Here is a 14,725-nt window from a genome sequence, read left to right as displayed (position 1 = left end):
TTCTTTTGAAAAAACGTTATCCACTAGGTTAAAGAAATGTCCTCTCGTAGACGATTTTTTAGTAGCCGAATCGGTTCCAGTTCAGTCCGTTAACGTTCGGTTAGCACTCTCGGGACTGACGGACCTGACGAGACTACCTTATACTTATTCTACCATGCTCCCAAGGCCAATGCTCATTTCTCTTTTCTTCTGTCTTCTTGGGGACCAGCAACTGAGATTTGTGGCCACGCTCTTCAGTTGAATTTCGAACACGGGCGCGATCAGTTTAGCTTTGAAACTCGAGTGCTGTCTAGTGTCGAAAGTATTGCCGTGAATCCCCGAATCGATTGGGAACTATCCCATAGCAAATAATCGAATCCGTGCAACATTTGTGATTGTATTGAAATACAAATCGATTGCAGGAAGAATTGCTGTACGTCTCGTGTTCTCCTCCAATGGAACCATTGCTCTTCAGCAACGGGGGACGATAACTTAGCAAAACCCGGCAGGTGAGCCATTCCGGAGTTTACAACTTAATTTGCAAGAAAGGTGCTCGGCAGCAGGATGGCGTTGGCTTTGGGCTCTCCCTAAGCCGGGAGTTGGGCCATAAACTAGTTAGACATGCAATAAAGCAGCCCGGCCTGTAAAGGTCCAAAACTGGTTACATTACTACTCCAGCGTAAGAGGTGGGAAACCATGGAGTGAAGAAGCCTGGCCAAGAGCAATAATCGCGCACAAACGAGCTGGCAAAGCTAAAAATTATGGATGTTAAAACGAAAATGGCAATAAAAAAAAGGGGCCCTCAGCAGCAGCAACAACGAAAAAACAAAACCAGTCTGTAATAAAAGAAATTAGAAATGAAGACGCCCTCCCCGCCGAAAAAAGGGCGGCAAACAGCAAAGAGCATTCCAACTCGGAAACCGACTGGCACCAATAAAAGCGTTGAGAATGGTTCAAAGAATGGCTCAAAGGTGGACAGGTGATCGTCCAAAGAACTGAGAAACAAAAGGCCGGAGAACGTTTTGTTGTCTCCTCGCGGGCTTTCTTGGTGTCGCTTTATATGTCGCTAACCGCGCAATTACCACGTTCATGAACTGGGCCAATTGACAGTTCAGTGCTCAGTTCACTTTAGACTTGGTCGTTACAGCCGAGCCACTGCCATTGCCATTTTGCCATTTTACCATTTTGCCACTGGCCCGGACCCGTTGCACTCAGCTCTGGATAAACGGGAGCGGGGGAGGAAACTCCATTATTCTCCGATCCCACTAACCGCTATAAGATGAGTGGGTCGCCCATTATGACGGCAGATTGTTAAGCTCAGTTTGGACAGGGGAGGTCACATTGATAGCAATGCTAAGTGTTGCAAAACTCTTGAAAAATAAGAAGAATAAGTTATAAAAAAATATTAGTAATTAATTTCAACTAATTTGACAAAAGAAATGTTTACAATGATAAAAATGAATTGCAATCAAGTCATGGATATAAACATTTAGGTTATTTTATTCTATTGAGCAAATCAGTCCAACGACTTTTGTGTTCTTTGTGAAGGTTTAACTGTACTTTTAAACAATTAAATATTTATGGTTCCAGCCCGGGGTGCTATTATTTCGACCGCAGCTGTGCCCATTAGAGATATGAGCGTTTTGCATGCGCCTATCTATTTGTGCCGGTGCGGAAATTGATTTTTAGTCGCAGTTTAAGTTTTTAGCGTTACGGTTCTCGATCTTAACAACGACGACAGGAAGAGGCTGTGGCTCTCGGCACTCATTTGCTGACCCAATTCGAGGGGAGGCACCCAGTAATAACCGACAATTTACGCAAATTCAGCAGCGATCCCAACCGATCCGAACTGACTCATTGATAACTGCAGCATTGGTCTGAGCCGGAGAAAGTGCCAAAAACACTGACTCAGCACGAGACACTCGGACGAGGAGGCCGAGACAGGTTGCCAAATGCCAACTCCACTTACGAGTCCACTTCCACCAAATCCAAGTCTGCATCCGAATCCTAGACGCGTAAACACACCCATATCTTTCGCTCTTTCTGTCTGTCTGTCACCAAGGCATTTTGTGTGTTTCTCCCATTATGTTTTTTTTTTTTGTTTTTTTATTTTGACAATTTTCACCTCAAATTAGTTTCACTGAGGCAATGAAAATTTTCATTTTTTTTCGTCTGTCGGAAGTGGATCAAAGCCAGACGACGAAATAGAAATGCGCAAAACCAGATTGAGATTGAAAAATTATGTACATTTTTACGAGCATTTCTCGGGTGTGAGTGCTGGTTTCTGTTTCTGTTTCGGTTCGGTTTATTTTGATTTCGTTTTCGTTGTCTTTTCTCAAATTATTCATTTACGAGTTAATGAAACACTTTCGCTCGTTAAGAGCCGGTCAAGTTGCGGCCCGAAAATCTCAGAGATCTCAGATCTTTGGGCCCCCGCCTCCACAATTTTCGGATTTCCCTGGGTTCTCTGCTTCGCCAGCGAATTCTGATTTTGCGTTGAGAATCGCAAATTGGTCAAGAAATGCGAGGCCCCATCATGAAGATATACGCGACTGGCCCAAATTGGCAGACCGACTGATCATCCATGCCGCACGATTCTTCTGCTCGAAGCCAAATGACAGAAGAACCACACTGAAGACTGCGGAGAACTGGCCATCAGATTGATCTCTGCAGCTGACTGGGCCAGCAGTTCGTGCCGGGGCGAAATAGAACATAACGCTAAGCTGCGGCTAAATTGCATTCAAATGATGTAAAATCGCCTCTAATGGGACGATCTTTTGTTTCGCCTGCCAAGAGGAAAGCGACCTCAAATGCAAGAGTTCGTTGCGGTAAAGCGAATAAGGCACTCGAGTGCACTTCGAGAAAATTGGGGGGTTTTATGTAATAAAACTGTTATGAGATTCATTAAATGATTTATTACTTGCAAGCTCGAGGTGGAATTGCAATTTAAGCTTTAAATATAGGAAATAGGGAAGGAAATTTTAAAGCCTAGTTATTAATTAATATTGCTTTATTAAACACTTTGTTATTTTTATTAAAATTAAAACTGTTATATCTTGCAAACCCGGGGAGAATTGAATTTTAAGCTTTGAATAACTTGATAAGAAATTTTAAAGCGACACTTTATTATTTTATATACCGGAATTATTCACGTAAGGGACAAATAAAATTTGGTTATAGCTCGGGTCATGCCATAGGCCATCCAGTGAGTTTGAATCATGTAGGTACCTTTAGGGAAAGGTAGAACTTTGGTAACTTGGTGGTTTACCTGCTCAGCAGTCAATTTATCTACCACCAGATCATGCTGCAAAATAATTACTAAGAATTGTTATTTGACACTCTGCATTATACTAACATTGAACGGGCAAGTGTGGTTCATATTGGAAACGTTCTTTAAAAACTGAAAAAAGTAGGAAGCAACGGGATTGGAGTTCGTGTTCTTCAAAAATTGGCACCCATCCACTGTTACATTGTAGAGAAAGGGTTTATAGCCATTAAGCCTTTGGTAGAGTGCAAAATTCACCTAAACAGGATATGACAATTTTAACTTTTTAAAAACTTAATTTTTAAGTTACCTTTAAATTGGTAAGAGGTATCTTTAAGAGTTTGATTCTTGCCGATAAGTATTTGTAGGTTCGGTTTGCAGACTTCAATATGCAACGGTCAACTTCGCAAAATGTCTTATCCAAAGTTTCGCACTCGAAATTCGTAAACTTAACTAGAGAGTTAACCTGAATACACTGCATTTAGGAATTATTTGTAATTACGTGTGTTATAAAGTTCTTACTTCTGTGAAAAAGACTGCAAAAGCCAGGACAAAGCCAATTAGAAAATAGATGTTTTTGTCCATCATAAGGTATTGATGGATTCACATGAACTAGTTTATAATTATGTTTACTCAATTTAACCGAAAAATCATCAATAAAAAAGTGATTATATATGGCACACAATTGAATTTTCCTATCAGCATTGAACAAGCCTGATTTAAATTAACTTTTAATAGCTATCATTTGTTTGTGTAATAAAGAAAGCCAGTGGCGGCTTGCAGATATTTAGGCAGAGGGAGTATTCAGAACAATTACATCTATTTAGGATTTTATTTGAGTGGAAGATATAAAGATTTTTAAATACATAAAAGTTTATATCTTAGACTATAAATTTAAAACGGAACTTTCTTTTCTTTTCTGTGTGTTTGGGATAGTTTCCATCCATCTATCTGCACTCAGACAAACAGATTCCGAGTAGAATGAAAAAGCATTGGTCTGCTGTGAGTTTCAGTGAGTATGGATCGGATGGTATGTATGGGTTGGTCTGGAAAAAAGCAGGAGTGGTTCTCCACTGGATGTGCGTGCCTCGAATGCTGATCGTGGCACTAATTGCAGTTCGGGTTCTTATCCGCCAAGTGCGTCGATGCATACAATATGTTGACATTTGCATTTAGACACGGGCTCTGAGCCACAAGCCAAATAGAGCTATTCAGAACAAGATGGGTTTTCCACTTCCACGAAATAATTAAACTCAGTTTAAGTGGTCTGTGAATATCGATTTGCATACCAATAAAGAATGTGACGAAGAAGAATAGAACCACAAATTTTTGAATTTTAAATAGAAGCCAAGAACTGAGTATTTTTTTAAGCTTAAATTATTCATTTTCTTACTTTGGCTTAAATTTCAATGAGAAATTTGACCGGAAACAGGAAACAAAACTCTCGAAAACTGCTACAATGATTCCGCAAACTTTTGTTTCCCTAAGTAATTTTTTTCTATATTTTAGCAGACTTCTCAGGTTGGCTGACAAGTCAGCTGTCATTCAGCATTTAGCACTGTTGTTAATACTGTTACCTCAGTCTAACGGTTCTGCCCACCTGACTTGACACTTTTCACCTTCGATGGGGCGCCCTGTACAGTCATCACTCGACTGTCCGAGAGCCCTGCTATCGAGGTTCTGCGACAGTGAGCAATCAAGTTCCCGAATAATTCTCGGGGGAGCTGCTCACATGTGGGAAAGACCTGTCGGATTTGTTTGTTTTTAATTAGTTTGTTTGGCGGTAAAGGCGTAACGGTGAATGCTTTTAATGACTGTTCTCTCCGCTCTTCACCATCCACTCTTCGCATGTTACAATATGCTTTTTATTTTTATTCTTTTCGTTCTTGTCAAGTTTTCCCCTTCTGTTTGTCACTTTGAAATGAAATGCACTTTTAGTTCCGCAATGGCAGAGGACGAGCGCTTTACTTTGTGCAGTCTATTTGTACGCCAAGTGGTTCGGAATACTGGAGGGGCATATACTACATACTTATATCTTCTATCCCCCGCCTTCTGAAGTGGTTATGCTCCAGTAAGACCTTGGTAGCTGGCGCCGTTAGAGCGATTACGATTACGAAACTGCAAATGCTGCAGAGATTGCTCCCGACGCATACATATGCATGTTTTAATGCCCATAAGCAATATAATTAATTTATTATCCAATTAGCGGCAACGTTACTTTGTTCGCCCCTACGGACATACAGTGGATATCTGTCTTCTTATCAGATAAAAAACCATCTGATAAAAAAGGTTTTTTTAAAGAAAATAAAACGTAATGTAAAAATCATTATATTATAAACTGTGCTTGTTCTTTATAAATCATTTTTGATAAGATAAAAGACTGAATTCTTCTTGTAAAATATATCTACACAATGCCTTATTTGAAGTACTAAACAATTTATTAAAAACCATTTATTTATTTTCGTTGCTATTTATTTGCTTATGTTTTTATCAGATTTTCAAATGAACATTTACTGTATTGTCCGTTCTGTTTACATTAGACTAGTTATCTGGTTTAATTTTCGCTCTTCGGCACCTTTCTTTGCCAAGAAAGGAAAGCAAAGAAAGAAGATTGCATAAATTTGCACCCAGCCCGGCTAAATTGAGGCATCAATTATGACATATGGCTAGCGGTATTCGAACCGGCATAATGAGTCGACTGCCCAAAAAACGCGACTGCCAATTGGCAATCACTTTCCAAAGGCGAACAACAGTAGATAAACAATCAAAATGCTGCATTGTTCGGATGATTCAATGAGCAGTTCCTCTAGTTTCCGATGCGTTCGAAATAAACTTTCCATTTCACCGTCGTTTTTTTTTTTTGATAAGCATCCATTGACATCGATGCCTCAGCTGTAAATACCACAGACCCCGCCCCCCGCCCCCCCAAAACACCTGTCACATTTCACTTTCTTCGACACTTTGTCGGCGAGGCGGCTATTATGATTGAAAGTGGCTGGGAATCTTAATCTGGCCGAAAATCGCGTTGAAGTGCCAACGCGTTTTGGCCAGATATCGGCCAGATAGTTGGCTATACGTGCTATCGGGTTAATGGCCGACTTCCGTTAGGCATTTTTTGCAGGTAGCTGCCGTCAACTGTCTGAATTTCCAGATCAAATTCTCATCAATCATTCTTTGACGCTTTTTCGTCCAGCAATTTCTCCTGTGGAGAAAATCGGCTAATGCGAGAAATTTAATCAACTTATGCGTGGCCGGCGACGTCTTAATACTTAATGCCTAAATCAAAAAAAAAAAAAAAAAAGATTCGAAAAAAACTCGGTGCAAGTGAGTGTGTGCCAGTATTATTTTTGGTTTTATTTCTGCTTTTTTTTCGTTAACTCTTTTCACGCGGCTCAGACGCAAGTCAATTTATTCTTTCTTTCTCCAAACACAGAAACGTATTTACAACTGAGGTCGTTTAAATAGCACACAAATAATTATATTTTAGCTTCAAAATATTGTTTTGTTTAAGTGGAATATATTATTTATTTAAAAGTATTAAAATTTTGTTAGTAAAAATATTTTATATGACTCTTTTTTTCAAAGAAGAACATCTTTAGTTCCTACCATTTGTTTGAACTTTCAAATACTTCAGTAATCAATGCTTTGACCGCAATTGTAGGTACGTACTGGGGGACAAGCGCAAGTTACCAGTTTTGGTTTTGGCCTTCTCCGGGCTCCACCTCACCCCCCTCTTCACTCATCGAGGCTCCGCGCATGCGCATCTAGGTCAAAAGCTGGTGGCTATGGCTTTGGGCATGGCGATGGCGATGGCGATGACGACGCCGATGGCTCCCCAAGCGTTCTAACTGTCTTGGGTGGAGGGAACTTGACTTCCCCCGGGAGCCCAGCCATACGTACTTATCTGTACATGTGTACCTCCACTCTAATTGCACTCGTTCTTCAATTTGCCTCTTTTTCTGCCAGTTTGAGCGCCTTTTTGGCGGTCTTTTTATTAGGCAAATGGGTTTCCGTTCCATTTGAATGGGAAGTGGCGGCGATGACAGAGATTCGGGGCCTGCGTTTACAGTTAATGGTGGTTTACCAGGAAAGAAGACGATACCACGATTTATGGGTGCTCGACAATAACTCAGCTGCGGAATAAAATTGAGATTTATTTGGAGCAAGCAATGTTAAGATATAGGTCATAAACCCAGCTTTCAATGTTTTAATTTATTTATCTAACTTTATTATCTAGAGCATTTATTGGTCAATGGGGCCCATGCTCTTTAAGCTGGTAAACTCATAAAAATATAAAATAAATCTTAGGTTTTTCCCAGACCCTTTCTAGCCGCATTAACATATATTTTTGCATAATCCCCATTAAGACTGACTTCGATTTCTGATGACCCAACGACGCGGCTTCTGCAGACCTGATTACCATTAAAAGTATCAAATTAGTTTCTCTCCGGCAAGCAAAGCCCATCGCCGAGGCATTCCTAAAAATAACAGAACTTTTACTTTTGCCAGCTCGAAAAGCTCAGACCCCTTGATCATCCATCCATCCATCCATCCAAAGACCATCCGACATCGTTGGCGGTTTCTGCCCGCGGCTTCCCGCACCGAAAACTATTTTTACACACGTTTCTCCGCGGCTGAACTTTGCTTTTTGCTTTTGATTGCACATGTACAACTAAACCATATATTGTGGCTTCATAAATACCCAGGTCTTACATGTGTATATGACGGCGGAACAAGCCATAACCCGGCCCCATCGCATCCCAATCTTGGCTGGGGATGTGGATGTGGCTGTGGATGTGGATGTGGATGTGGAGAACTGGTTTCCGAGGCCCATCTGCTGTGTACTTAAGCCGTTCGGATGGCGGAGTGGGTTCTTTATGCTGGAGCTGGGCTTCCCATGAAGTGAAAATTCCAAATTTGTAGGGCTCAGCCAGCGAGCGTATCAGAGTGTCGGGGAATTCTCTAATTAAATTTTTTGTTTATTCCACCGAGAGCTTTCGCTTTTTACGACTGGTCACTGGAGATCTCTTCGCTTGGCCAAGTCTGGCGGCTCAATTAATTATGAAATTTATGTGATACCTTCTTTCATTGAGTGGGTGGAATATGGTTGGAATTTTTATGAGCATGAGAAATGTTTGCATTTGTTTGGGGAGAAAAACAAGACTTGTTTGAGATTGATGAAGACTTAAAAGAATGGTTTGTTCTTTGATTTGTTTTGACAATTGAATTACTATTAAGTTCGGCTGTTTCCTTGGATTGCTATGATTTTTTCCTTGTGTAAAAGAGCTCCTTTGAATATTTTTGAGTAGTTTGGCACTTGCAAATCAAACCGGTTAACGGCAGGCATATCTCATCGCTATTGTGCGCTGTTCTTTTCCTCTTTTCCCTGGCGAAAAGTGAGAATTTTCGTTTGGCTAATGGGCTGCAAACAGGATTAGCCGGTTCTCCGGCATGCTGGCCCATTAGTGACTTTTCCCCAACCCGATCCCCGTTCCTAACCCGAGCACGGATCACCCAGGCCCCCTCGAAGTGGTCCCGAAAGAAAGCAAAGCCCGTCCGAACGAAAGTGAAGAAAACCGCTAACAATGCTCCCCCGAAAATGTTTGTCTTTTTCAGAACCTGCGATTGGAGCCTGGAATCGTAACGGTGGACAAAATGGATACCGTCTATGGGACAAAGAAATACTTCCAGAGTTTATCCGGCGTGAGTGATATCTACAGAACGCAGACATGTCGGCAAATGGTGAGTAATCCCCATCGTTTATCACTTCGGTGTACAAAACGCTTAACAGTTATACAACGCCGATGAATTTGATTAGCATTTCGAGTCGGGGTAAGAATAGAATTGAGGCCATTTATCGTCCCCCGAAATCTCTTTGTCAATAGAATTGTTACATCAACGCGCGTCGTGTTTGGTTTTCTTTTTTTTTTTTGTATTTGTTACAAAGAACGCAGCATGCATATTTATTTATTCATCTGCCTGTTTGTTTGGGACCAGAGTCTCGGAATCGAGCTGTTTGCATTCCTCATTCAGCAGCAAAGTCGAGAGTCCGGAAAAAAGAAGCATAGGTACGAGTAACTAGCGAGTCAAACACGACAGAAGAACGTTCTAAAAGGTGAATGACTTTCTCTGGCAGCGAAGAAAGAAAGAAGAGCCGGGCAAGCGAAGAGCAGAAGAGAACGCAGAAGAAAAGAGCCGAAGCCAGTGGCAAGAAGACGGCAATTTGGTCAACAGAGTGGTGCTTTTTTTTTTTTTTTCACCAGGGGGCCAGCGGAAGGGAGCTTCCCGGGAGAAAGAGAGGAACTAAGGGAAATGCCCTGCAGCAAAGCAGTGTTAAATGGTAATCAAGAAACAATCAAACTTTCCCATAGGCCTCGGGGATCTCCTTGGGCATATGTGCACCTACAGCAGCGGTCGAGATAATAGCCCCTTGCGTTCTAGGCATCAATCATTGATACTTGGTAATTAAAAGTTGCTTCTAGCGTTCGGAATGTTTTAATGATAAAGAACTGTTCTCTGTAGTAGATAATATAAGCCTACTTAACGTATTTCTGAATAATTTACGACTTTACTTTAACAAAGCCATAGGCATATCAAAAGACTTAGGCAACAAACTTGATTTTTAACTTTTAGAGAATCTGATAAAAATCTTGCTAAATAAACAATTTTTTTTTTATATATCTCTGCAAGTTCAATTTCAGCATCCAATAAACAGTTTAATTTCATTTCCAATCACTTTAATTAGCTGTCAGCTTTCCAGATCAATGTCAAAGCCAAATCAAAAGACTTAAGCAAAAAACTTGTTTACGGCATTATTGACAACTAATCTTTAGCAAAAAGAATGAGCTGATTGAGAAAAACCAATACTTGTTTATAAGATTAAATAAAATAATAGCTTGTAATGGGTGGAGAATTTACTTAATACATTTTAAAAGAAAATTAGAAGTGCTAATTAACTGATCGTAGTTGTACCCAGGAACCCTCGGAAGTTGGTTAGATTCTGGGAATCTGACCAGGTGCAATGACTTTGTACCAGTTGAATCCAAGCAGCCCAGGCTAATTAAATGCGTTTTCCCAGCAGTGCTAATGAGATGCATTAACAAATCAAGACAAGTGCTCAACGGCGATAGTGATTCTGACATAACGCTGGGAAAGCTCAAGAGGAAGCATTGCGGTTCTTGGCAATCACACAAATTGAGTCCAAAGTGGGGCCGTTAGAGCCAACTTCCGTCATCTAGATTGGGGACTGGGGAGCGCGATAGAAAGTGGCCGAAGGGTCGAGAAAGTTGTGCGACTTCTGGCGGCTAATTATCTAATTAGGGGCCATCGGGATCGATCACTCTGGCATACTTCGGAAACCCAGTTAACAGAACGAACGACATCTTCTTTTGCAGAGCGCGGACTACACGTACCAGAACACAGTTGGCCGGAGGTCGCAACTGGGGGCCTATTACCACATGAACAAGCAGCCCTCGTACACGAATGAGCACAGTCTGAACAGTCAGTATGGCTACAACACGTGGGGCATTTGGAGGGACGGAAGGAACATCGCCCCGTCGACCTTCTCGGCCAAGACACACACCCAGTACCCCAAGAACAGATCCTTCAGCATTATCCTGACCACGGCAGCATTCATAGTCCTGCTGGCAGTCATCTCCATCGCTGGATTGGCCTTCTACTTTAGTTCCATAAAGACCACGCTGGAGGATCGTACGTACTATAAATTACCATTTGTGGAATATTTTCTAAGCTAACATCTTTATTTCTTAATCATTTTTGCAGCTGTTATGGGCTTTGAGGGCTCCTTCCGCATTGCCAAGGGAGATCTTTTCTCCACGGGTCTGAAGTACAACCATACCACAACCTACAAGCAGAAGATTGATTTCTATAAGAGATTTGTGGAGCGATCCATGATGGATAATGGATTGCAGCCGCTGAGAACCGACGTCTGGGGCTTTGGGGATGGACCACTGATTAAGGTCTCGTTTCGGGTATTTTTGGATGTCCGTAAACTGCCACAGTAAGTTGAATTCATTCGTGTTCTATTCAGTTAAAAGCAATTACATTATCATTCACCTAATTTTAGAAACATTCTGAGCGTAGAAGAGTACATAAAAGAGTCGCTTTTCCTGGAAACCTCGGCCGCAAAGTCTCTGTATCGCTCATTGCGTTTGGACACGGAATCTTTGGAGATAAAGCGCATAATGGATGAGCAGGTGGTGCGATCTGCAGCAATTTTAAAAGAAGCCGTAAGAGAAGACAACTTTGTAATAAAGAACCAGATTAATGAGAGATCTTTCTCGACAGCAAACGGTGCCCACTAGTCAGACCCAGTTGGAAAAGCGACTCATGAAGAAGGGCAGTACACCGGCACCGGCTCCAGTGCATCCGAAACCTCTGGGAGGCAATACCACACCCAAGCCGAAGAATCCTCTGCTGCGAAGCCATTCCGCCGACGAGGAGCCCGATATCGATGTGGAGAATGCTCCGGTTATTCAGGGCTCTTTCGAGGGTTCCTTCGAGATCACCAAAACGGATGCGGACATTGCACGCAAGAAGACACCGCCCACCAGAGCCTACCAAGCTAGCAGTAGTACTTTACCACCCAAGTCGATTGCCGTTACACCCTTTTCCTTGAGGGTGAAGCCCAAGAAACCGGGCATCGAGAAGCTAACTACTGTGCTGCCGCAACAGGTGCCCACGGGAAGTGCTTTCAGCACCACCAGGGCAACCACCAAGGCCACCAAGCCAAGTACTACTACGACCAAGAGAACCACGACCACGTCCACTACCAGGAAAACGACCACAACAACTACGCCTAAGCCTACAACGACTACCACAACTACGGAGGCAACGACAACCACCACCACTTCAACGACTACAACACCACCACCACCACCACCACCACCACCACCTAGCACCACTAGAGCCACCACCACGACCACGACCACTTTCACCTACCCATCCGTGGGCACTCCAGCTCCAAGTCAAGCGGGTTCCCTGCCCAAATTGGATGCGAATCTGTTTACCACCTTCCCCATTCTGGACACACAACCTTGGAGGCCGATGCATCGAGAGGTTCCGGAACTGCTGCCTGGTCCACCACCCGCGTTTCCCACCAAAACTCTACCAGGAGGCACCACACCCACTGTAAATCATATACCACAGCGGAGAATCGATGAATTTGAACTGCCCTTCATTGGAGATAATCCCACGCCTCCGACAGCAGCTGTGGCTCCAGTGACCATTGATCCCTACAGTCTTGGCTTCCTCAATCCGGGATTGAGGGTCCAGGAGCCGAAACCCAATCTGGCACAGCAGCCACAGGATCAGGACATGCTCTTCTACCACAACTTTGGCAGTCCAATCTTCATGCCGGGTACTGAGAACATTGAGCGTTTGGGAGGAGCACTTGTGGAGCCTCATCCTCTGCCAGTTCCCCTCATCGACGATGTAATTATTCCCCCCTTTAAACCCATTGATGCTTCGATGGGTACGGGTGAAAAGGTGCCCTTTAACTTGGACGCCAGCAATGAGAGATTCGAGCATTTGGGCGGAGGAGTCATTGCCAAGAAACCGCATGAGAAACTGGAGAAAAAGAAGCAGCCCCAAGTCGATGCAAAGGAACAGCAGATGAAATTGGCACAGGAAGTGAATCAAACACTGCTGGAGAAAAAGGATGCTCATGAAAAGAAAACAGATCTACTTGAGATTACTACAAAAAAAGAAATTAAGCAAACAAAAGTGGATGTCACCACACCAACCCCAAAGATTCCAACGAACAATCCGCCCAAGCCAACCAAAACACCATCATTACCTTCTCTAAAACCAACGGATAACTCGGTATTGGCCGATACCATAGGAGAGTTCTTCATGGAGCTACTTAACCTACCGAAAGAAGATAATCCTACTGCAATTAAAAAACCCACAGAAGATGCAATTGAATCCCGGATTGAACCTGAGGAAGAGGAGACCCCGAAGGCCCCCGCCACAAGCCACTCAAAACCGAACTTTTTGAACCTCAAGGAGATCATTCTCCAAAGGAATACACCTTCATCGATTTTATCTAACGAAACTTTAGAGGAGGATTCCACGTCAACGACAACACCAACCACTACATCAACTACAACAACGGAGGAACCGAGAACCACCAAGAGAAATCGCATTCGCACTACTACTGAAAAACCCACAATGATGGACGACTCCAACTTGTTTCCCTCCCATTCAAAGTGGGAGTTTGTGAATAGTTCCTCATCGAATGGATTTGGTCATAATTCAAACATGAGAAAGGTCTTTAATCAAACTCTGCAAGCTTGGGTGTCGGAGGATATTGACAAGTCAGAGAATCTAACTCTAAATGATATCAAGACAAGGATCAATAATGCTAGTAATATTCAGGATATTTCCCTCATCTTTGATACACTTGCTTCCAAGTTGGGCATTACCCCAAGTGTGCCCAACAAATTTCCGCCTTTTTCGCAAAATAAACTCAAACATGCCCCGAAGGAGGAAGTTAGGAGACCCATACCCACATCCACTACCACGGATCTGCCACTAGTTGTACCGGAAACTCTAAATCCCGTGGAGAGGGAGCCTTTTATCAAGCCCATGTCCAGTTTTCTGGAAGATGGCTCTTCAGAAGTTATAGGGGCAGCTATTCCCGTGATCGGTGAGGCGGAGGTGGAAGTCGTGGACCCACTGAACTACGAAGAGATGCTCAAGATCTCACAGTTCGCTGCCAGCACCACGGAGCCCAGTGTCCACCAACTGGTGACACTGCTTCCGGTGAGATCCAATTCCGGAATTCGAACATACAGACCACCAAGCGAAGCTGAGGAAACGCAGAGGAGTGCGAGTGGTGCTGTTCCTCTGGCAGCTCCTGTTGTTCCTGCCGTCGCTCCTGCTCCTCCTTCTTCTCCAGGAAAGATTAGCATACGGCGCAAGAGTAACCTCAACCAGAGCCGGAGATTCGGGCAACCTCCTGCAGAGGCGGTGGTCAAGGGCGGCATCCAGGTGACGGTCAAAAAGTGATTACAGAGTCGGCCAAATAGCTTCACCATGAGATTAGCGGAGATGCGACCAGTTCTAAATTAAAACCCCCCTATGATTTAGCCTAGACCCTTTATGCATGTTAGCTCTAAGTAGGGAATATAACTTTAGTTAGGTCGATCGTGAAGAATAACGAAATCTTGTTCGAAAATTGTTCGCCCAGCCACTTGGGAACAATTTTGGAATGACATACTCGGTGGTTTCTGCGACCGCCAGTCCTCAGTATTTAAGACAAACCACATCACTTTCATTGCCTAAGTTTCGCATATTAAGTATACGATCCTACGTTTTTCGAATATTTTTTTCAGTTCATTGCAATTCTAGCGATAATGTTAGCTATGAAGCGAAGTAGTTATGTAATCTTAAGCTTAATCTTTGAATAAATGTGAATAATTTATTATTAAAATTTGACTAGTTTCCTTGGTATTCTGA

The 14,725-nt window shown here is 42.8% G+C and overlaps 1 protein-coding gene across 1 annotated transcript; it reads left to right on the top strand.

The window, feature by feature from the left end:
* The first annotated feature begins 244 nt into the window (after positions 1 to 244).
* Positions 245 to 14,694, top strand: LOC108100685 (proteoglycan 4). Its single transcript, XM_017204701.1, has 6 exons — positions 245 to 488; positions 8,861 to 8,986; positions 10,639 to 10,954; positions 11,027 to 11,264; positions 11,331 to 11,493; positions 11,552 to 14,694. Exons 2-6 carry the CDS (start codon positions 8,900 to 8,902, stop codon positions 14,273 to 14,275), a joined length of 3,528 nt encoding a protein of 1,175 aa, XP_017060190.1. The 5' UTR covers positions 245 to 488; positions 8,861 to 8,899; the 3' UTR covers positions 14,276 to 14,694.
* Positions 14,695 to 14,725: the final 31 nt, after the last annotated feature.

This window comes from Drosophila ficusphila, unplaced genomic scaffold, assembly GCF_018152265.1.
Source record: "Drosophila ficusphila isolate 14025-0441.05 unplaced genomic scaffold, ASM1815226v1 contig_286, whole genome shotgun sequence".
NCBI lineage: Eukaryota > Metazoa > Arthropoda > Insecta > Diptera > Drosophilidae > Drosophila > Drosophila ficusphila.
Note: the sequence above shows the minus strand (reverse complement) of the source record. Positions and strands in the feature narration are given on the sequence as shown.

What these genes read in the sequence shown, in the direction of transcription:
- LOC108100685 (XM_017204701.1), top strand. Translation starts at nt 8,900, where the DNA reads ATGGATACCGTCTATGGGACAAAGAAATACTTCCAGAGTTTATCCGGC. An exon ending in CGCAGACATGTCGGCAAATG is followed by an intron (nt 8,987 to 10,638) that starts GTGAGTAATCCC and finishes CTTCTTTTGCAG; the next exon opens with AGCGCGGACTACACGTACCA. An exon ending in AAAGACCACGCTGGAGGATC is followed by an intron (nt 10,955 to 11,026) that starts GTACGTACTATA and finishes TCATTTTTGCAG; the next exon opens with CTGTTATGGGCTTTGAGGGC.